Source organism: Daphnia magna, linkage group LG9 (genome assembly GCF_020631705.1).
Source record: "Daphnia magna isolate NIES linkage group LG9, ASM2063170v1.1, whole genome shotgun sequence".
Taxonomy (NCBI): Eukaryota; Metazoa; Arthropoda; class Branchiopoda; order Diplostraca; family Daphniidae; genus Daphnia; species Daphnia magna.
In genome coordinates this window covers 8,797,762-8,819,939 of record NC_059190.1, presented here as the reverse complement: position 1 = coordinate 8,819,939, position 22,178 = coordinate 8,797,762, and the positions used below count along the sequence as shown (strand labels likewise).

Here is a 22,178-nt window from a genome sequence, read left to right as displayed (position 1 = left end):
GTAATCGGGGTAATAAACCGGGTTTTTGGAACCGATTAGCTTCTTTCTCTTGCACCAGTTTTACCCGGAAGTCGACCCAAATGCCCATGGACAGGAAAAAAGGCCCCCCAAACCCGATAGAACCGCACTGAAAACCGAAATGACCTAGCCGATCAGCCAAAAAGCTACCCGATCGACGCGGGGCCGAGCCCTGACCGCAAGTCAACTGAAAGTCCGCCGTTTACCGGGTCCGCGTCCGCATTTTCTGGCACACAAAAACAAAATGATTGAGGTTGGTGATCAAAGTTTGTAAATTTTTTTGGGTTCGATCCTAATCAGGCTTTAAAAAACGGTGAACCGTGCACCGAAAAACCCGGATAAAAAAATTAAAACAATCCACAAGCAGCCACCAGCATGGGTTGATCATCGACCCAATCAGCGCGGGGCAAAATGCTATGTTGCTCCTTTTAAATAAACAGCTGACTGTTGACTGTTGACTGTTGACAGCAAGTCCTTTAGTCAGCCAGTGTAAATCCTGAAATAATGGCGGCAGTTTCTTTTATTAAATGCCTGCTTGGTCCGCGGTTGATAAAAATTTATGCTTCGTCAGAAAGAAATGTAGGCCTACATGTTTATATTTTCGTAAGCAGTTATCTGGTTGTAATTAATCTATTGGTATTAGGCCATCAGTTACGTACCATCGGGAGCCGAAAAGTTTGGTGATGGATTTTTAAAATTGGTATGTCCAACAATGTATATAACTTATAGCTCGAAATATTATATTAGGACTTAGAGCTTGAAGGGTGAAACCATTGTTTGTGGGTATTGGCATAACAAATGTGTGGTAAGGATAAAGTTTGCAAGTAGCAAAAAAAAATTTTTTCCATTATCTGTTCTTCTAAATTGTATGAAATATCAGTAAAGTTTTAGATTCCAAATCAGTTACATTAAACATTATTTTTTTCAGATTAACTGGTCACTTCAACTTGGATTTTATACATCTCCATTTGTAATTTGGGTTTTACATAAAAAAACTACTTTGGCTATGATGGATTGCAATCTTTAATGCGATTCACAGCCATCTGTTCGATTTTTGTGTGCTAGCTCACTGGTAGCCAGAGCATTTGGAAGACTCTCTAATCCACATTATATCAAATTTATTAACCATCTGGAAGTGGCAAGAGTTAATTATAACTCAATTACAAAGGTTGGTATAATAAGTTATCACCAGAATTTCATATTACTTTTATCTAACAATTTGTCTCATCCAGAAACCCTTATCACAGTATGATTTTGAGTTTTCAGCATGGCCAGTAGATTATGATGCTAAAGAAATACAGAAAGACTCTGATAAACCAAGGATATTTATTGATGAAGAGCGCAACAATAGATCGATTACTGAAATTGCTAGGGTACTACCTTGCAGAATCCTTGGATACATGTTTGCTCATACTATTGGTATACGACTCCTCTATCCAGGAACAATAATCCAACATTTTATTGGTACAATAAACATCTTTTCAAATTTGTGTTATACGTAATTTTTATTTTCTCTGTTTGCTTTTAGATCCTCACTTGGTTGAGGGTAGATCTCGTTTAATCGAAGAGCTTCAAGGAGAAAGGTATAAGCTGATGAGCCGCGATGAAAATTCCATCGATTGTATCGCTGTTGATAGGAGGGGCAAGTATGTACCAAGAAAACGTGCTGTTCATTTTCAAGATGCTACATTAAAGTTGTCGATTGAAGGTCACAATACTCAAATGGACATTTATTGGTTATTTGTTGCGAGGGAAATGCTGGATTTTACGAATTAGGAATGATCGGAACTCCTTTGGAAGCTGGATACTCAGTTCTAGGATGGAATCACCCCGGATTCGGAGGCAGTTCGGTTTGTCGTTCATATATTCTATAAATCAATGAAATAGTCACCACGATTTCTAACTTCCCAATTCTTTTAGGGAACTCCTTTCCCGCGACAAGACCAAAACGCAATTGATATAGTGGTTCAGTTTGCGTTAAACAAACTAAATTTCCCGGCCGAACATATAATAATTTACGGTTGGAGTATTGGTGGATTCACTGGTTTGTAATAATTCCATGTTCTTACGTATTGCCGTTATTCAAATGTTAGTAATATTGTTGGTTTGCACGAATTGGAACTGATTAGCCTCATGGGCCGCTATGAATTATCCAAACATAAGAGGCGTTATGTTGGATGCCACTTTCGATCATGTTCTTCCGTTGGCAGCAAACGTAATGCCGTCTTCGTGGAAATCAATTGTGGCGACAACTGTAAAACACAACCTAAATCTTAATGTTGCGGACCAGCTTATTAAATACAGTGGTCCAATTGTCATCTTCCGTCGTACACGGGATGAGGTCATTGCCCTGGAGTAAGCTTGGATTAGATTTACAATTAGTAAGGTATCATATTTTGTATCGTTCAAATTTAGGCCTGGAACGTTGTCATCGAATAGGGGTAACGATCTCCTGATTAAACTCCTGAAATTCCGCTTCCCGCATATCGTCGATCACACTACAATTCCTACTTTACGAGCATTTCTGAACACTGACACGGCAGAACGTGAAGAAATGATTAGAAACCTGGAAGTCTCCCATGATCCATGCATAAAACAGTTAAAGCAATATGCCATTGAAAACAGGAATTCGTTCCCAATGCGTGTCGGTCAGAGCTGGAGTGAAAAAAAGAAAATGCAGATGGCTTCATTTTTGGTTAGCATAATTGAAAACAAAACAGACATTCCAGTTCTCTAATTTTCCTTTTTGTTTTTTGTCACATATAGGCCAGCCGACACATGCTAGATTTTGATAGTACTCACTGTACTCCACTGCCCGCTGAAATGTTCCGATTACCTCAGGAAATTGGATACGAAGCTGATTCTGTGGAAATCTCGGATTTTGCGGAAATTTCAGCCAGTAATTTGTAAAGCTGGCCTAAAATAGGAGTAGGATTTGTGTACGGTCGCTGTCCGGTTACCGCTTGGCCTTTTGACATTTGTATTCATAAGCTTATTATTGATACACACTTCCTAGAATGAAAACCAACACTCAGATTCACACAGTATTTCAAATCTAATGTTGCGTATAAGATAGATTTAATATATTGCAAGGGCCAGTATTCTTGGTTGCACCAGATTGACTGAATTGCCCGCACGTTCGGTAAGGCACGAGTTGTCATTACCAGAGAAGCGAAAGCAAATAAAAACGTTTAGTTGGGGAAATAGAAATCCCAGTGATTACTTATCCTTTGTTTTCCCATTCCAAGCAGGAAAATAGCGCAGACAACAATCAGTAACATCAGTAAAATAGCTTTCAAGTCCTCTCTTTCCTTATCATCGAATTGAATTCCTCGGCGTTGAAGGTGATCATTGAACTGCTGAAGTCCTATCTATAATGTCACCAAAAAATTAAGTTTAATAACAAAATGGTATGTAAAACCAAGTTCCAAATTCCAAAATGCTAATTAGTTACCTCAGCTACTCTTTGTGCCATTGAGTAGGTTTCAGTCGCAGCAATGCATACACCACTTGCTAAGTTCCTGGCCGATACATTAACAAGTTGCAAGGCCAAATTACTGAACGAAGCATCTGCCATGTTTTCAGTCTGTCTGAGCGTACGGTTAGCAGTGTCCAGCTCTGCTATCGAAGAAGCCACTGCAATCCTTGGGTTACTGGAGTTAGGTGCAGCGGTTTCTGCAATAGGCAGTTCAGGTAAAATCATGTCTGCTGAAGGCCGTGTCTCCAGCTCTACGGGTGATGATCGGATGGTTGGCTCTTTTTCTTCTCGTTCTGTGGTTACGTGTGTCTCTGGAGTCGATGGAACTTCAGCGGGAAGAATCACCGATGTTGGAGGTTGCGACATCTGCCTGTAAGCTGAAACGGGCTCTACCTCTCTCAAATTTCCCAGAAATGGGATTGTTACTCCAGGTCCAATATTGAACATCAGCTGACCTGTAGCGTTAGATGTTGTCATCTGACACACCTAAAATTAACGTTAAGCAGAAGTAAGATATCTACGTTGAATGACTTCTGCCGCGTGTCACACTGCTAAAGATCACCTGTAACGAATTTGTGTCAACAGAGGAAACGACGAGGCGGTCTGCCATGACTTCCCGTACGTTCAAGCGTTCGACATCGAGGTCTGCCAATTGCAGTCGTGTGGGGAAATCGATGTGTATGGGTGGCAACGGAGCAAGTGAACGATGAAAATATGGGGGGACTTGTGAGAAAGAATCCATTTCGTCTTCTCTCTCATGAACCGAAGTCTTCCTGCTTGTGTTATTCATGGAGTCTATGTTCTGAGGAACCCAGTCTCCTTGTTGGTGGGAGTCCGTCTTTGATTCAGGAATGAATTCTTCAGGTAGGACAGGTTCGGAGACGAGAAGCGTAACCGGATCAGGATCGGGCGAGGTTGCGGCAGACCAGATGATCTGCGGACATGGGGCTTCGTCATGCTCCGTTGGTGTCGGTTGTACGCCAATGGGTGAGGTGACGGTTACATCTTGTCTATGGACGAGCCTATCATTAGCTGGTGCGTGTACTTCTTCGTGATGGTCGTATCGGTTATTGTTTATTTCAGAGAATGAGAGTGTCGCATCAAGCTGTGCTCCGTTTGGTTCAGCCATAGCAACGGATTCTTCGTACTCGGGTAGTGGATCGGTTTGGATACCAATTGATATTTCCTCTACTTGATCAGGATTTTCAATCGGCTCATATTCATCGACGCTGCTGACTGGCTGGACGGTTTCTCTTTCCAAAGGCGCAGTCTCCTCGTTTGGTGCGCAAGGAGCTGTTGTTTGGTGTGAACTAGGGCGTTTCAAAGACGATGTACGACTTCGAGGTGGCTTGTGTGGAGGACTACGACTTCGGTGTCGCTTCATTCTTGGAGGGGCTGGCAAGGGTCGCGCTCGCATCCGTTCGACGACCGGAGCCGACTGCAGATTCCTTTCGTCTTTAGCTTCATCCACTCCAGAAAACGAGTGTCTCCTAACGGGGTTCGATTGAGAGTGATCTGCTGATTGGAAAGCGAGCTCGTTTGGAGTGCGTGGTCTTTGTTTTCTTGGAGGTCGATGTGGCCGAATAGTGCAGTATGTCCGAGGTGGTCTTTCTGGGGAAACGCTGGTACTGATTGCTTTCTTTCGACGTGGAACCGTGTAAATGTAAGAGTACGAGGAAGCGCTAGTGGGCGCGTATATGGGTGGAGGGGGTCGTGGCGGAGGAGTCCTCTTTTGGAACTGTTTAATTTCCGCATACGGATTCTCATCAAGCACGTCATCAGAGTCGTTAAGATGGACGGCATCGGTCGTCGGTTCTCCAATTAGTTTATCCGTTTTAACATTGTCGCTGTTCTCTTCCTTTGGATTGGCTTCCTGAGGGAAAGTGGTCGCTAATATTTCCAGTATTTGATCTAGATCTGCTTGAACAGATGAAGCGCTCTCCACGTCTCCGTGTTCTTTGGTGTCGTGGTCTTCTGACGGCGTTGACGCCGGAACGGCGGGTAATTTTGTTGATGTTTCCTCAAGATCTAGATGAAGCGTAGTTTCCGCTTTGCCTGATTTCTTGACACTTTCCTTCCTGCGTCGTGGAGCTGATGGCTGTGACGTTCGTGACATTCTCGGCCATGTAGTTTCTCCGTAGTTACTGACTACGACGGCGTGTTTTGCTTTGCGCAGCGAGCCAGTTTGATTATTCTTGCGCCTGTTTGGAGCCGATGGTTTTGGGCTCTTGTTGCTGCTAAGAATTTTTGCTTGTGTATTATTTAATTGCGATTCGCTTGGGATTTCAGACTTTAATTTGCAATCATCGGAGGTTAATGGTTGCTGCTCGTTGACAGCTTCCGATCGTTCCGTTTCGGTCCCTTCTTCGTCGATGAAACGCGATTCGGCTCCAAAGAGTGTGTCAGCGTCAATGAGGATGTGATGAGTAGACTGTTCGATTTGTTCTTCTAAATCTCGAATGCAAGAAACGTCTTCACAGTTTATTTGCTTCCTGGAACGAGTACGTTTAGGAGCCGTGGGAGGACTGTGTACCATCATGCGCCTTGGCCACGTCTGATAGTTGCTGCACACTGGGAAAAGTGGCTTTTTGGTTAATTTCGATTTGCCACGTTTCGGGACGACAGGTCGGTCAGTTGACAACGCCTTGCGTGGCCACGTTTTCACATAATTGTCCTCGTTCGAAGACTCGAGGCAAGTTTTTTTGACCGCGTTTACTACGCCGAGGAGGCAGATTCGAGTACACGTGGTCATCCGATGCCACGTCAAGTTCCTTCCTAGACCGTGATCGAGCAGGCCGGTCCGGCTTGCGACCGGAGCCCCAGCTACTGTCGACAGCTTCCAAAGAGTTGACAGGAGCGCAAAAGGCCGATAGCATCTCTTGGCTAATGGTAGGATAGGCATTCGTTTTTTCTACCCAGGAAGACCTAGTATTAGACTCGACGTGAGCGCTTTTTGGGCGTTCGAATTCTTCATGGAACCCATGACGACGATTGCGATAGCGTTGCCGTTTTGGACGAACCACCACGTTCTCTTTGTCCGATTCCGCATCATCTGCCATGAGTAAAAACGGCCGTTAAAACACACAAACATAAGAAATTTCGCAGAGATAATGAGCAGCAATTCACCCTCAGGAAGCGTTTCTGTTGACTGGCTTACGGAAGATGGTTGCGGCCTATCCGAGCCATGCAATGAGAACTCTAGTTTGGGCTCCAGCTCTTCTTCCAGATCTTCTTCTGTCTCCTCTTCAATGTTTTCGCACTCGTTGGCTTGACTAGACTGAACGGCAGACTTTTCAACTAGCTGAACAGTTTTCTTAGTTCTCTGTTTAACAATCGGAGGATTGTCGTTTGTAACGGATTCTTCATCGGGCATGCTTTTACGTCGTACTGAATCCTTCGTTTTCCTTTCAACAGGTGTCGAGGTTTCGTAATCTCTCTCGGCTTCCTGCGGAAAGGTGGGGAAAATGTTATCTTGAGGGATCGGTTGAGCTGTTGACTCCACGTTCTTGTTCTTTTTCCTCTTCAGTGTACTATTGAGTGAGGTTTGAAGTTTGTCGCGAGTCGCTTGGAAATTCTCCTTTGAAAGAGTAGATTGCAGTTTTTCGCGAGTGGCTTGCAGGTTGCGCTTCGATAAGCTTGATTGCACTTTTTGGCGAGTCGCTTGGAGGTTCTGCTTTGAAAGAGTTGATTGCAGCTTATTCCGAGTGGCCTGCAGTTGTTCTTTAGACAAGCTTGTTTGAATCTTTGACTTTGTCAGCTCAAAAGCTTTCCTACTACGTGCAGCAAAACCTGTGGGCTCTGCAGCTACATTTTTATCGTCTTGCGCGACCTGCTCGATTTCCGTTTGACCATCCACGCCTTCATCGTCATCTTCAAAATCTTCGTCGATGTCTATATCAACGAATTCTCCACGGGTCACGATGACGTCCACTACCTCTCTGTCCACGATGATACCATCCCTCGTCAAATCGGCTTCTTCTGATTCCGGTAGGTTTTCGATATCATCCATGGTTTCTTCGGCCTCGTTATTCTCTTGAGAGGGCGAAAGCCTTGCTAATTCTTCAGCACTATCGACGGTGGCCTTCAAACCGACATTTACTTGTGCAGTAGGTGGGACAGGATCATCACCGTCAGTGGTTTTTGGTGCAGCTGGATCCGAGCGTGGCGGTCCAACCTCCTCGTATTGATTCTCCGGCTGTTTTGATTTATTGTGTTTTAACGAACGTCCCGGTAGGAGAGCGACAAAACTTTTGATTTGCCCATCGGCGTTGTTACGACCACTTCTTGATGCTTTGAATTTTTTAAGACTGTTGTTCCAGCTTTCCAATTGTTGGTTAATCTTTTGCCTCATTGGGCTGGAACTATGTGGTCGCCGAGGTTTGCATTTTTTATTTGGTTCTGCCGATGTGGCTTCAGGCTCCTGATCTTCTAAGTCCACATCGTTAGTTCCCTTGACTTTCTTCCTGCCGGGTCCAAACTTAGGCAACTTTATGTTTAAATGAGGTTTATTCGGCATACCTATATTTGAGAAGTTGAATTTTCCGCCCTTCTTGGTTTTCTTGTTCTCCGATTCAGGCACCGCTGAATTGGGTGCTCTAGCCTCTTGATAATCCGTTTCATTTGACCTTTCTTGAGAAGGTGCTAATGCATCCTGTGCCCCTGTCGTACGTTGGAAAAAATGGTCAAAGGCATTCATGTCGTCGTCAATGGTTGCCGAAGGGTCAACGTCCAACTCTCCTTGTTCTTCAAGTCTTTTCCGTGCCTCGTCAATTATCCGCAATTCATCTTGCGTGTAAAAAATGTCATCGGTTGCTTTCGGCTGCAGTTGATTTCTTTCCAAAATAGCCGCACGGCTCTGGATGTATTCCAGAATGTGATCAGGAATATCTTCGTCCAAGTTGCCTTTATCAGACTGCAAGTAAGCCATTACAAAGTCTGGTATGTCTTCATCGGGTAGCGGAAAGTCCTCCAGCTCTTCCTGTTGCCCTGAGGAATCAACAGCCATGGCTTGATCCATGGTTTCTAACAGGGAAACGGAATTGCTGCTCGGTAAGCTCGGGGTGGGCTCGCTTCTTGCTCTCCTATTTCGCTCTCGGTCTCTTAGTCGATTACGGATTTGTGTTCGCCTGCTAGTGCCGTATGCCGAATCTCCTTTGAATTCTTCATCCACCAATCTGTCGTTCGACACCTCTCTAAATAGGAAGACGGCCTATTACATTAACTTTGCTGCGCAACTTGTGATCATTGATTGCGCTTCGAAAACACTCACCCTTTTAGAAGTGATTCGATGTCAAGAGAGTCCGGAAGGGGAGGCTTATACAGGATAGTCCAAGGGTAGCCTCCTCGACATTTGCTCCGTCGCACTTCCTCCCACAGGTAGGTCGGTGGAGGCGTAGGTGGCGGACCCCTAGTTCCAGATGATGCTGCAGGTAGCAATCAAACCAAAGAAGAAGAAAACAATTGCAGAAATAAAAAACACCGTTCACCAAATAATATTTGTGGGGCAAAAAGTAACGTCATCACTTGTCCGATCGTAGGATTTGTCAAATAAATATCAGTACATTCCCATTTAGTATTCGGCGAACGTTGCCTGGCCTGTCGGCCTGACTGCAGTTCAGACACAGAATGACAATGCACAGGGTGTGGGGGAACGGACTGACTAATTCTAAGATCGCCTAAGCTTTGCCCCGGCACGTCTATTTCTGGTGAAAATCTATGGCTCAAGGTGGACATCTTTTTACTCCTTCCACTTTCCTTTGGCCGCAAAGAAACTGAGTTGAAATTGCATGCTTGAAAAAATTAATTATAAATACATGTATATCTAGATATGTATGTAAATCATTTCTCTCATAAATTTCGAGCTCAACTTCCGTGCACTGACTGCTTAAGCTAAGCAAAATTTGCTGCACTGATCTCATCCCAATCTAATCACACAACTAAATATAGATTCAATGCCCGTAAACATGAGTTGTTTTTCTTTAACTCTGCTGCCTTTTAACGTGGTGGAATCTACATTCGACTTCTTTGCCAAAAACTTCGTGAGACGTTGCTTGTCAGCCATAGCCAATAACATCTTGGGAAGGTAGAGGTGGGGGGGCCGGTCCGAAAATAAAGTTGGCAACATCAGCTGAGCTCCCTTAAAGCTAAGTTACCCTTCTTACTTGTTGCCTGCTATCCAAAAGATTGATCCATACCAGTCTGGATAATGTACTGTACGCTGCAGCTAGTTATAACTAAATTTAAATGTTCTTTTTTTTTTAAATTGGCGCGCCAACAAATATTTGGCTTTTAAATGTGATGTGGAATCGAGAACGACGCCCAACCATGATGTATCGCGAACGTCACCAGGTGATAACATTTAGGAAAAAATTCGCATTTCTAAATACAACACTTCGTGTGACACACAAAAAAAAAAACAGCTAAAATCTAACTACAAAACCACTGAGTGTTAAAATTTTTCAAGGTTTTACATTTGAGGAGCAAAATACCGAATACTACCTCGACTATGCGGACGTTCAAGACTCATTCGAAGAAGCAGAAAACCGAGATTGCAGATTTGCAAGGTAAATAGGCTGGAACTGGTTTCGCCAATACCACTAGTCCACGAGCAGCACCTACCGATTGTCTAAGGCGAGCAGATCAACGTCTGTTGTAATCGCCGACCTGCCACACACTGACATTTCTCCAGAGAATTCAATCGACATGCTAGTCAAAACATTGGGTAGTATGCTACACCAGTAGCTTATGAATAACCCTTTTGATAATGCAAACGCATCTTAACTTATTTGAAAGTGTTTTAGTTCTCCATGATATGCTGATTCAGAATGCTAGTGATCGCAATATGCATTTTGCAAAAAGCTAAGAAGCATCCGATTGGTTTTTTCAATATCAAGAACTGTTGATGTCCTTGTCAACTTTAGATGTTAGATAACTTAATAAGAATTAAACAATAGCCGGGAGACCAGTTTATTTATAATCCTACTGTAATACCCGTAGTCTATACTTCGGGCGATATATGTTTAGCGATGTTCGACCCAATTTTTTTTTTGGTTTTCGTTGATCCGTATACGAGAATCGCCCATGGCGGTTCGTGACATCTACTGTAGAAATGTTATACTTAACTTCGGCATTTTTGCAAAATTCGGGGTTAACACACAAGATTAGCAAAACATTAATTTCAATTAATTAGTACAAAAAAAAAGTACGATCTGCGTAACACAGCAACTGTTTGCTTTACATGAAAAGATATCCAGATAACAAAAAAGAGATATAAAATAAATGCTTGAACATTAAATTGCCTCTTCCTCGCGACGATTAGGATCCGCCATCCTATTAATAATGCAATAAACAACACTTGAAATAAAACGTTTGATTTAAAATAAATGCTAACAAACTTGAAAATGGATAGGCCATCCATATTGGTGAGCTGTTGTTTCTCCAAACCGAGTGGTGTGAGAAAAATGAATTGGCGACCCGAATTTTCTCTGGCTTCGGTTATCAACAAATCCATACTGATGGAACGGTTAACATGATCCTGGAGAAAGAAATGGGAAAAAGAAATAGAAAAGAATCAATACTTTCTTAAGCAAAATTTTAAATTAGGGCGATGAACATTGTAAAGCAAAACAGCCATTTACCATGAAAACGTCAAACTCATCGAGGATTCTGAATGGGCTTTCGATGGCATCCCACAATGATAAGATGAAACAGACCGTGGCGAACGATCGCTCTCCGCCGCTTAAGGAACGAATATCAGTGGCATCGTTACCACGACCACGTTTTGGAGTAGGTTGCAATGACTCCTCACGCCCAGGTGGAGTAACAATTAACGTTAATGTCTTCTCAATGGGATCAAAACGGATTTCACCCTGTAAGGAAGAAGAAAAAAAAAAAAAAAAAAAATATTTAAATAAAAAATGTGTCTTTTTCTTACATGTATATATTTTCTTATACTAAACTGAGGTAAGCACTGAGACTTACTTCAAAATTACGAGTTTTCAAAAGAGATTGAAAAACATGGTGTGTCCTAGATTCAATGCTTTTCCGGAATCTGGAGATAAACTCCTTGCGTTGCTTGCTCATTTGATTCATTTTCTATAAATACCAAAAGCATTTGTGTAAAGGTTTTAAACGGCCACTGATATCACATACCTTTAATGAGCCCTGTGAACATGTGATCTCTGAGCATGCCCGTTCGTAGTCTACTTTCCGCCGTCGATACTCATTCAAAACATATTCTCGAGATCCATATTCCTTTTCTTGTGCTGCTATTTGTTCTTTCAGTTGTCGCAATTCAGAATTAAGGTTCTTCAACGACCTAATAAAAAATTTTATTTTACTAATTAAGTGGTCACTAAATATACAATAATAATTTTTCTCTAACTTCGTAACTGGAACACGAGCGCAAACCTGTGCGGCGTTTTCTGCTTCAAGTTCCGCTTTTGACTTAGCGGCTTCGTAATCCGATTCAAAATCATTAAACTTGGATTGCATGCTCTTTAATGAAGCCGCAAACATTTCGGCTTTTTCCTTGATGTTTCTTTGCTTACTTTCGTTGTCTCTAAATACGTCCTAGTTTAACATGCAAATTTCTGTGCTTCACGAAAATCAAACTGATTATTAATGGAAAAAACCTGCAACGGTCCACATTCGGCCATCAGCGAGGAAATGATAGTCTGGTGCTGTGTAATTGTCTGGCGCACTTTATGCAATTCGCGCTTCAGTTCCTCGAGGTTAGCAGTCTTACTTTCCAAGTCACCGTCAATTCTGTCTAACTTAGCTTGGACATCGACTAAATCCTCTTCCTATTAGTTCAAGGTGGCTTTTATATAACAAACTATATAACTTGATGTATTCTACAAGCACAAAAAACAAACGTACCAGAGCAAGGACATCGGTCGGCTCCGCGACGTCGTTGTCGTTCTCCAGTACCCGTGTTTTATCACGGATTAACGTTATCTCTCTTCGTGTTGAGGCGAGTTTAGCCTCTTCCTGTTTTAATTGCCCTTCGTTGTTCTGAATTTGCATGCTGGAGTTACTTAGGTTTTGACGAATTCTGTCTTGTTCGCGATGTAAGTTGCTAATTTCTTCATCAGCATTTCTTTTCAATCGAAAAATATAAAATAAAATAAATAAATAATAAAAAACATGAGCAACATCAATAAAATTAGTTGAGAATTTCTTACCGAATGGCGTCTTCCACTGAAGTCTGTAATAATTGTGCAGAACTCTTTACCTTGCCGCAATAAGAACGATAATTTGGGTCAGGATGATAAGTATTACCTCCTTTCGTAATGGCACTTTTACAATTCGGGGGTACTCGATTGATATCGGCCAACAAATAGCGCGCATCTCGATCTTCACAAATGAGAAGAACTTGCTCAATACCGTTCAAGTCGATGAGTATGTTAGCAATGTCTGGATCATCAATAATTAACATGTCCATTAAGCAATGGATGTCTTTGCTTCGTAATTCCGGACTGCATCGAACTTTGTAATTGCTAACGTCATGCAACTTTGATATTTAACAAAAAAAAAAAAAACCAATGATATAGGTATCGTAGTAAAAATGAGAACTGACGAAAACAGTTAAATAAAATAATAATAATTAAACAAAAAGTAAATAAATAAAAAAAAAAAAAAAATGAAATAAAATTTACATACCCGACCACTAGTGGAAGATGTTATAATGTTTGGTTTCGGTCTATTTCGCGGAGTCTCTTCGTCAATCAGTCTGTTGAGTAATTTTGCATCTTCATCATTAGAGCAAATAAAGCATGAAAGTCTGTGTCCCAAAAACGTCTCAACCACGGGCGCCCATGATTTATCTCGAAGTTTTATGTAAGCACCTTAAATGTATGTGTATGAAAATTACTTTATAACCTTAACAGCTAATGAGAGTGATGATATAAGGGGGTGATGATATACCGATTGGACCTCTAGGCTTAGCTCCCCTGAACGAAGTTCTCTCAATTTTTTGGAGCAATTTAGGGATCCATTCGCCAAACACAGCATATGCATTTGAATCAGATTTTTTTAGCTCCGCCAGCATTTTAATGTTCGTATCTTCAGTTCAATCGTAGTTTAAGAGTAAAAGTTACTTCTCCCGAACTTTTATTAAATATTTACCCAAACTTTTTTGAATGCGTGAAAGTTCATTTCGGGAAGCTAATGCCTCACTTTTCAGTTGGATCAACGCGCCTTTGAGCTGTTCGACCAAATGTTCAGAAACTTTCCGCGACGAATTCAAAGTTTCTTCTCTTTCTTTTAATTTTAGCAACTCATTCTCTCGTCTCTCTTTTTTTTAGCATATTCGCTGTCTCCGTGTCTGCAATAGGAATGCACATTTAAAGGAAATTGGGCGTAAAATAAAAATTATTCTTTATCGGGAACCCTTACGCTTTTTTTAATTTGTCAATTTCCTTGATTAGCGCTTGCTTATCGTTTGTAAGTCGTTGTTTATCAACGGCCAGCTGACGGAGTTCACACTGAAACTGTAAGTTTGTAAGGACAACCAATTAAAAGGAATCGAGAAAATTCGGACATTCAAAAAATTATACCTCTCTTTGGCGGCTAATCATTTCCTGCGATTGTTTTTCAACTTCGGCGCATTCGGTTCGAGCGATTTGCAGCTGTGTTTAAATAGATAGTTAAAGGAATACTTAATAAAAAATACAAATATTTAAAGTAACCTCTCTTTTCTTTTCGAAGGCGTCTTCTTTCCGTGTTCGAAGATATTCTTTCAACTTGGCTAGCTGTTCTTCTTGCTCCTGCATTTTCTCCCCTGTCTTTAGAACGCATACAACGTCAAATTATGGCTTAAAACAAAGACATAAATAAAATAAATATATAAAATTAAAAAATGATAAAAAAAGTGAACAAAGACAAAAATAAATTTAAAAAAGAAACCAAGGCAAAATTGGTACCCTGTGGATTTCTGCCAACTGGTTCTCCTTCTTTTCAGCGCACCAGAGACCTCTCTCTCTAGATCTTCAACTTGTGCCCATAATATTTCGTTTTCTAATTTCGCCTTCTTATCATGAATTTCATTAATTGCCTCGTACCACTCTTTCTTAGTATGCCATTTTTTTAAATCGACTCGCAACATTTCTAAGCTCTAAATTGAAACAATATAAATTTAATTAGCGTAAAGGGAACAGCAAAAGATCGAGTTGGGCCTTAAACTAATGAGTATCACTCATTAATTGACAAGAACAAACCTGAAGCTTTTCTTTCATGCAAAATTTACTTCTGGATAACTCATTCTCTGCCATTGAAAATTCATCACGCATTACATCCATCTGGGTCGCACGTTCGAACAGTTTATATTTCTGGTTAGCATCATTGCTATGCAGGAAATTCTTTGCAGTTTCTTGGTTTAAAATACAGACAGGATTGTCCACCTGAAGGTTCATTTTAGCCAGGATTCGATCCAGATCACAACGTTTGGTACTTATCGTTTTACCTTCAAAGCAAAAGTAATTCCAACCAATATGCTACGGCTATCCGATGTTCTATATTAGTTATATATTTAAATGGAATTTTTACCTAGGTGATTGATCATTTTATATCCCCCAGATCCTGTGGAAGCATTTATTGTCCTTTCAATTGTGATTGTGTCTCCAAAAATGTCTCGCTTATAGGATCCTTGGCCCTTGTTCAAAAGGGTTACTGATACTACAGCTTTAGATTTTCCAGTTTTCACAAAATCTTAAGGCACAATAATTTTTTCTTTAAGTATTTGATCTGATTAACTGCATAGACATAATAATACCTTTGATACTCATGCCTCGACATGTGGCTGAGGCCCTTTCTCCAAGGGCTACAACTATTCCTGTAAGAACAGCACTTTTTCCACTGCCATTTTTCCCTTTGTGATTCAGGTGTGTAAACAAATGTGTGAACATGAATATATGAAGTTTTGTTACCAATAATGAAATTGATTTGTTCATTGAATTTTACTTCTAATTTATCATGACAGAGGAAGTTTTCTAATGATATTTTTGTCACAATCCCAGCAGTTTTTAAAGATTTGGCCTGGAATAAAATTTAAAATTGAAACATGAATTTTTAAAGCCATCAGACACTTGTTACAAAAGAGTTTGACACTAAACAATTCAGTATATCTTAAGTCAAAATGATTTTAGTCATGTAAAACTGTCAGCTAAAATTAATTAAACTTCAATGCAAAAAATTGTCTTAGCTTTTACAAAACATATTAAAGGATAAAAAGAAAATACCATTCTCCTGGGGCTTTCAACAGTACTATTTTCATCTTCAGGAACAGAATTTTGACTACTCTGAACACGTTTCATTCTATTTCAAGATCTCGTGTCTTCAAAACTTTGCCTAAAATGCTAAGGATGAGCATGTAACACCAGGTAAATGCAAAAATATATTTCTGCACTTGATAAGCATCACAGACTAAGATTAGAAAGACCACGATCGTCCCTGTAGGGCTGAGAGGAATCGACAGGATAATGCTCGTGACTCCCGCTGCGGCGCTGAGAACGATTTAGAGGAGACTTTTTGGTGAATTTTCCTTTATCCCTACTGATTAGAGTCTTCACACACCTTAATTTTAAAAATTGACTATTTGTGCTAAATTTTTACTTTTTCCTGTGTAATTTTGTTCGTGACTTCTTGACCATGTATTGAAAATGTCAAAAAGATTGGTTTATTGAACGGTGCCTTAAAAAATTGGTTTTATAGACACCCTTTCTCGCTTATTTTGTGACGATTTATAGTGAATCGTGAATCGCTGTATTTCTTGTGTCGTTTGCAACTCCATCTCGTTCAGGGGCCTGAACGAGATGGAGTTGAGAGATAGACCAAGATCGGATGCTGAGTTGCCAAGGCTGAATTCCGACCTGCGGTATTTGTCCTCTCGGGCCCTATAGGAGGGAAATGAAAAATAATATATTTAATTAAGTTGTAGTTAGTTTTATTACAAAATCTTTTGGAATCGTGTACTATACCTCTGTGCTGATATAATACAAAAAATTTGATCTCCAAAAAAGCTGTTATTTTTCCAGGAAACTTTTTGAAAGGTACTTGTTTACCTTTCCACAACACCCCCCTCCCCTCCCCGTATTACAACTGTAGAACAAGAAGCAGACGTTTTTCTAAGTAAATTTCTGTTTCCTTATGAATAAGTCCTTTAGCATAATCAGATAACTTAAAAAGACTAATTGTGTCAAATAACTCATTACCGACATCACAAACTACACTACTCATGACATAAAAACGAAAACAGTTTGACACTACAGTCACTAGTCACAGTCAATCACTTAACGTCTGCTACGGTACATTGTAAAAATGTAAACAAGTACCTTTCAAAAAGTTTCCTGGAAAAATAACAGCTTTTTTGGAGATCAAATTTTTTTGTATTATATCAGCACAGAGGTATAGTACACGATTCCAAAAGATTTTGTAATAAAACTAACTACAACTTAATTAAATATATTATTTTTCATTTCCCTCCTATAGGGCCCGAGAGGACAAATACCGCAGGTCGGAATTCAGCCTTGGCAACTCAGCATCCGATCTTGGTCTATAGACAGCTCAATTCGCTATACTAGCGCAACTTGCCTTACGCATTTAGTTGCAACTCCATCTCGTTCAGGGACCTGAACCCTGTCAGGCAAAAACACAAAACCCCCGAGCCGTTATTTTTTTGTTTTGTGTTTGTTATTATTTATGTTTATTGTTTATTTTTCTTTCTTTTTCCTTTCCGTAATAAAATGCATTTTAACTTTATAATTTTGTTTTCATTTATTAGGATATTACTTAATTAAGCAACGATATAATTTCATTAAAATTACTGTAATAATTGTGAATTTCCACTCATGGGCATTCGGGTAGTGGAACCGGTTCCAAAACACGATATCATTACTGTGTACCCTATTTGACTTGTTTTTTGCAATACATCATAGTTTTATTTATTTTCCTTCACTTGCACACCCATTTTAAGTTAAGGCTGGGCCATATCTTTTAAAGTGGGTATTTTAAACGAAAGAAAACCGCTTGATAAGCACCTACCCGAGTAATGACCCATCAGCTATTTTTCAGGTAGGTAGGTCGGTGCGGTTTAACGTGTCTCGGGTAATCCCTCTATCACAGTACACAAAATTAAAATAGCTTTATAGGTAACAATATTAGGTCTAAATAAACAAATTTTACAGAAATGGATAGCCGATGATGGGGGCTATCCACTTCCGTAAAATTTTTACTTAAAAAATACCTAACCGAGTAGTAAACCGATTGGATATTTTTGTCGGTGTGGTTTGACGGATCGTGAACTAAATGAATTATAATCGGTAAACCATAAGCTCTATATTTGAAAAAATTACAGGAATGGATAGCTCTTGATTAGATCAATCCATTTGTGCAAAATTATCGCATTAAAAAATTTTACTAGGGTAGTAAAAGGGGGAAACAGAAAGAAATACAAACAATAAACATAAATAATAACAAACACAAAACAAAAAAATCACGGCTCGGGGGTTTTGTGTTTTTGCCTGACAGGGTTCAGGTCCCTGAACGAGATGGAGTTGCCACTGAATGCGTAAGGCAAGTTGTGCTAGTATAGCGAATTGAGCTGCCTATCTCTTGCTGCAAATTGAGGCCAGGGACCTGAACCCTAACAGGAGTTGTCGTCATGTTTTGCCTGACAGCGTTCAGGCCCCTGAACGAGATGGAGTTGGTCGTTTGGAATTTAGGATTATTTAGGCGCGATGTGTAAATTTTGATATTTATGTTGTACGAATAAAGTAACAAAACCCAGAAATATTATGTTATTCATTCTAATCTTAGTCTGTGCTAAGACTAAGACCACCACTACTAATAAGACTATTTCATTTAGCACCTAAACTGTCCTTCTTTCCCAACAACACAAGAATCCAGCGTTTCACGATTAATTATAAATCGTCACAAAATAAGCGAGAAAGGGTGTCTATAAAACCAATTTTTTAAGGCACCGTTAAATAAACCAATCTTTTTTACATTTTCAATACATGATGAAGAAGTCACGAACAAAATTACACAGGAAAAAGTAAAAATTTAGCACAAATAGTCAATTTTTAAGATTAAGGTCTGTGAAGACTCTAATCAGTAGGGATAGAGGAAAATTCACCATAAAGTCTCCTCTAAACCGTTCGCAGCGCCGCAGCGGGAGTCACGAGCATTATCCTGATGGCTGTATAGGAGAAAGTGGTCTTTCTAATATTAGTCTGTGGTAATAGTAATAGCAGGTAATAGCAAGGCCTACTTAATGCTTAAGGCCTGTAAACTCAAATACCTCATATGGCGAGTAGGCCTTCCCTAGTAAAAGGCAATCAGACAAAAAAACAAGGGTTACGACGACACCATCTGGCGCTCGCAATTATAGCCTCGTTGAAAAATACCCCCAAATAACTTTAACACTTGTTCAACTAGGTCTCCACGAGACGGTCTCGAAGGGTCGAGATCGTCACTGCTATATCCCAGAGGGACTATTCCGGCCCTCTGATTGGCTCTCTCCTTCTCCTCACCCTAAAGCCCCTCCACCCCTTCTGCTTGTGGTGTGTGGTGTGTGTGGGGTATGTGTGGAGATTTTCGTCGGGCTATCGCCTTCATTTGTTTATTTTTCGTGTGTTTATTTATACTATTTATGTTTACTTTTATTGTTTGTAATTTATTCTAATACACTATTTATACCTTTTTTAAATCGTTTTTCAATTTATAAAACAAGAATGAATTGAACATCTGTATCATGGTATAATAGGTTAAGGTACTTTCACTGCGAGAGGATTGAGTACCCTAGCGATGTCTTCGATTTCAGGCCCGTAGGTGGTGCTGATTGAAGGAGCAGGCCGGATTTACATTGTAGGTATAGGGGAAAAGATTGTTTTATTCCTGAATTGTTTTAAAAAACTTTTATTTGGTGAGTGTCGTATTTTTTATTTCGTAGATTTCACTGTTAGAAATACATCCATGTTAATTTTGCGTTAGCCACAACTATATAACTATTTTTAAAAAATTATAAACTTTCGCTTCCGCGGCGCGCCAAATATTTGGTAACTGTGGAAACAAAGCAGACAAAACATTTTTAACGATGTAAACAAACTAACAAAGTTTGGTAACTACGAAACGATTGTGCTCCATTCTATTACACAATTGGATTACAAAAAGTCAACTGTCATGCAGCTGCCTAATAATTGAAATGGAAACAAACCTACTGCGTTATTCTAAGGTAACAAAAAAGTAGTTATAAGAAAATTAACTTAAGAATTGGAAATCATTTTTCAAATCATTTTTATTGAAAATTATCAATTTTCAAACAACTATTGAACAATCTTTCTTCAGATTAAAGTTTTTCAATGTGTGACAAATTCAACTAACCAGTAAAGAACAAAAGTCAAGACCAAAATCATCTTGAACTTCTCTTTGTTTCTTGCATAAGAGCCAATAATTCATTAATGCAAGACCAAAATCATCTTGAACTTAACTTTGTTTCTTGCGTGAGAGCTAATAATTCACCAATGCAAGACCAAAATCATCTTGAACTTCACTTTGTTTCTTGCGTGAGAGCCAATAATTCACCAATGCAAGATTAATACTGGAAATCTTGTATTAAACTGAAAAGAGAACATTGATGGCATTCCTTTCTGTCACTGAATGATACTGCGGCCACCACAGTACATCAGGTACATCCCAAAGACCTGAAAGTATAATTACTTTATATATTATATTTCTGTAATTAAATTTTATTTCTGAACACGTAACCGGAAGTGCACATCGGTACACAGCACTTTGACGGCATTTTTTTGCAAGTAAATTGAAAATATTTTGTATGAAAGGACGAACATTCACACGAGATTTTCGAAAAACTAAGAATCTCTGTGAATGCCATGTCGTCTGCTTCGTTTCCATAGTTACCAAAATATTTGGCGCGCCGCGGAAGCGAAAATTTATAATTTTTTAAAAATAGTTATATAGGTGTGGCTAACGCAAAATTAACATGGATGTATTTCTGACAGTGAAATCTACAAAATAAAAAATACGACACTCACCAAATAAAAGTTTTTAAAAACAATTCAGTAATAAAACAATCTTTTCCCCTATACCTACAATGTAAATCCGGCATGCTCCTTCAATCAGCACCACCTACGGGCCTGAAATCAAAGACACATGAAAAGAGCCCAGTGAAAGTACCTTAACCTATTATACCATGATCTGTATGTTTCAATTAGAATTATTGTGAATTATCACCCATGGGCAACTGGGTTGGTGCGGGCCGGAGAAAAACGGTTTCAAAACCCGATTTTGGGAGAATCGGGAAAACTATAAGTCCAAAAGCTTGAACAATTATAGGAATGGATACATCTTGATAAGATCTATCCATTTCTGAAAAAAATATTGCTTAAAAATTACTTATTGGAAGAGTAAACCGATTTCCCATTTTTCAGGTAGGTCGGTGCGGTTGAGCGGGTATCCGGTAATCCCCACCCCCCAATAATACGTGAAATTTAAATAATTTTTTGCGGGAAAATTATAAGACCAAAATTAATAAATATTACAGAAATGGATAGCTCTTGTTAAGGGCTATCTATTTCTGTATAATTTATGAAAAAATATTCATACAAAAAAAAGTTTTAAAAACAATGAAAATTGTTACTTAAGTCTATAGGATCGAGTATATCTCTAGAGCGCAAAAACTACAAAAAACATGTTGTCCAAAATTTTTTGTTTATGAAAATTATCCAAATTTTTTTAGAGAAATAGATAGCCCTTAACAAGAGCTAGTTTTTTTTTAGAGAAATAGATAGCCGTTAACAAGAGCTATCCATTTCTGTAAAATTTATTAAAATTTTTATTAAAATTAATTTTGGTCTTATAATTTTCCCGCAAAAAATTATTTAAATGATAATATAACATAACATGGACTTGAACCGACATACTAATATCCGTAAATCTCTAGACGGAGTCTTTATCCACCATCCCAACACCAATGCAAATTTGATTGTAGGGGAGACTGGAGTATGCCGGGACACCGGGTCAAGAGGGACGGTAGGGGGAAAAATAGTAGATTTTAATAAAATTAAAAATTTTTTTAGTATGTTATTTAGATACATACAATCTACTTTGGCATGAAATTTGGTTGAGTTTTGTCAATAACTGTATCAGTTATTAACAAAACTAAAAAAAGTTTTTTTAGTTAATTTTGTCTCCGCCATTTAATGTTTCTAGAAAAAAATAGTAGCAAATGGCATGTAAATTTAATATGGAAATGAAGCTTAATCATTTCTTTATCGTTAAAAACAAAAATTATAATTTTCGATCAATTACTGTAGATAATATTAACGTTTTAAAAAAATAGTCTTTATCCCTGAGTGTAAATATTGAAATACTTTAGTATTTTAATATTACCGAAGGTATTACCGGATTTATGCCCGATTAATTTACAATACGGGCACAAAAAAAGAGGAGGAAAGATAAGGGGGAGGCAAGGGGGAGGGACAAGGGGAGGGACGAGGAGGGAAAGGAGCTGCAGCCAGACCAAAACCGGGTTCCGGAGAAATTCGGCGGAAAAAAGGCGGCAAAATTCATAAGAACCGTTTATAAAATTCGGGAAACGGGCCTTTTTCCGCTGAAATTTTAGCGCACTGTCGCCATGTTTGACCGTGAATAACTTGTGTACGTC

The 22,178-nt window shown here is 39.4% G+C and overlaps 3 protein-coding genes and 1 long non-coding RNA gene across 4 annotated transcripts; 2 read left to right on the top strand and 2 right to left on the bottom strand.

Moving 5' to 3' along the window:
• Nucleotides 1-435: 435 nt before the first annotated feature.
• Nucleotides 436-3,046, top strand: LOC123476005 (phosphatidylserine lipase ABHD16A-like). Its single transcript, XM_045179331.1, is given in 12 exon segments — nt 436-597; nt 662-718; nt 947-1,004; nt 1,007-1,068; nt 1,070-1,186; nt 1,251-1,482; nt 1,547-1,664; nt 1,727-1,868; nt 1,939-2,062; nt 2,148-2,373; nt 2,434-2,713; nt 2,785-3,046. Coding segments are annotated over 12 exon segments (1,635 nt in total). The 5' UTR covers nt 436-522; the 3' UTR covers nt 2,929-3,046.
• On the bottom strand, nt 2,985-10,185 carry LOC116923392. Its single transcript, XM_032929841.2, is given in 7 exon segments — nt 2,985-3,389; nt 3,473-3,982; nt 4,059-6,201; nt 6,203-6,548; nt 6,623-8,688; nt 8,766-8,919; nt 9,995-10,185. Coding segments are annotated over 7 exon segments (5,427 nt in total). The 5' UTR covers nt 10,023-10,185; the 3' UTR covers nt 2,985-3,209.
• On the top strand, nt 8,913-11,834 carry LOC123476006. The gene is made up of 2 exons (XR_006651577.1): nt 8,913-9,844; nt 9,960-11,834. It is a non-coding gene; the product is annotated as an uncharacterized LOC123476006 (long non-coding RNA).
• LOC116922570 (structural maintenance of chromosomes protein 6-like) lies at nt 10,449-20,272 on the bottom strand. The gene is given in 24 exon segments (XM_045179330.1): nt 10,449-10,825; nt 10,891-11,030; nt 11,134-11,364; nt 11,477-11,590; nt 11,648-11,813; nt 11,880-12,067; nt 12,130-12,300; nt 12,377-12,596; nt 12,682-13,010; nt 13,160-13,344; nt 13,424-13,561; nt 13,625-13,792; nt 13,795-13,823; nt 13,895-13,989; nt 14,056-14,127; nt 14,188-14,283; nt 14,422-14,456; nt 14,459-14,612; nt 14,716-14,960; nt 15,044-15,205; nt 15,270-15,365; nt 15,424-15,532; nt 15,736-15,823; nt 20,261-20,272. Coding segments are annotated over 23 exon segments (3,258 nt in total). The 5' UTR covers nt 15,811-15,823; nt 20,261-20,272; the 3' UTR covers nt 10,449-10,785.
• Between the last annotated feature and the right edge of the window lie 1,906 nt (nt 20,273-22,178).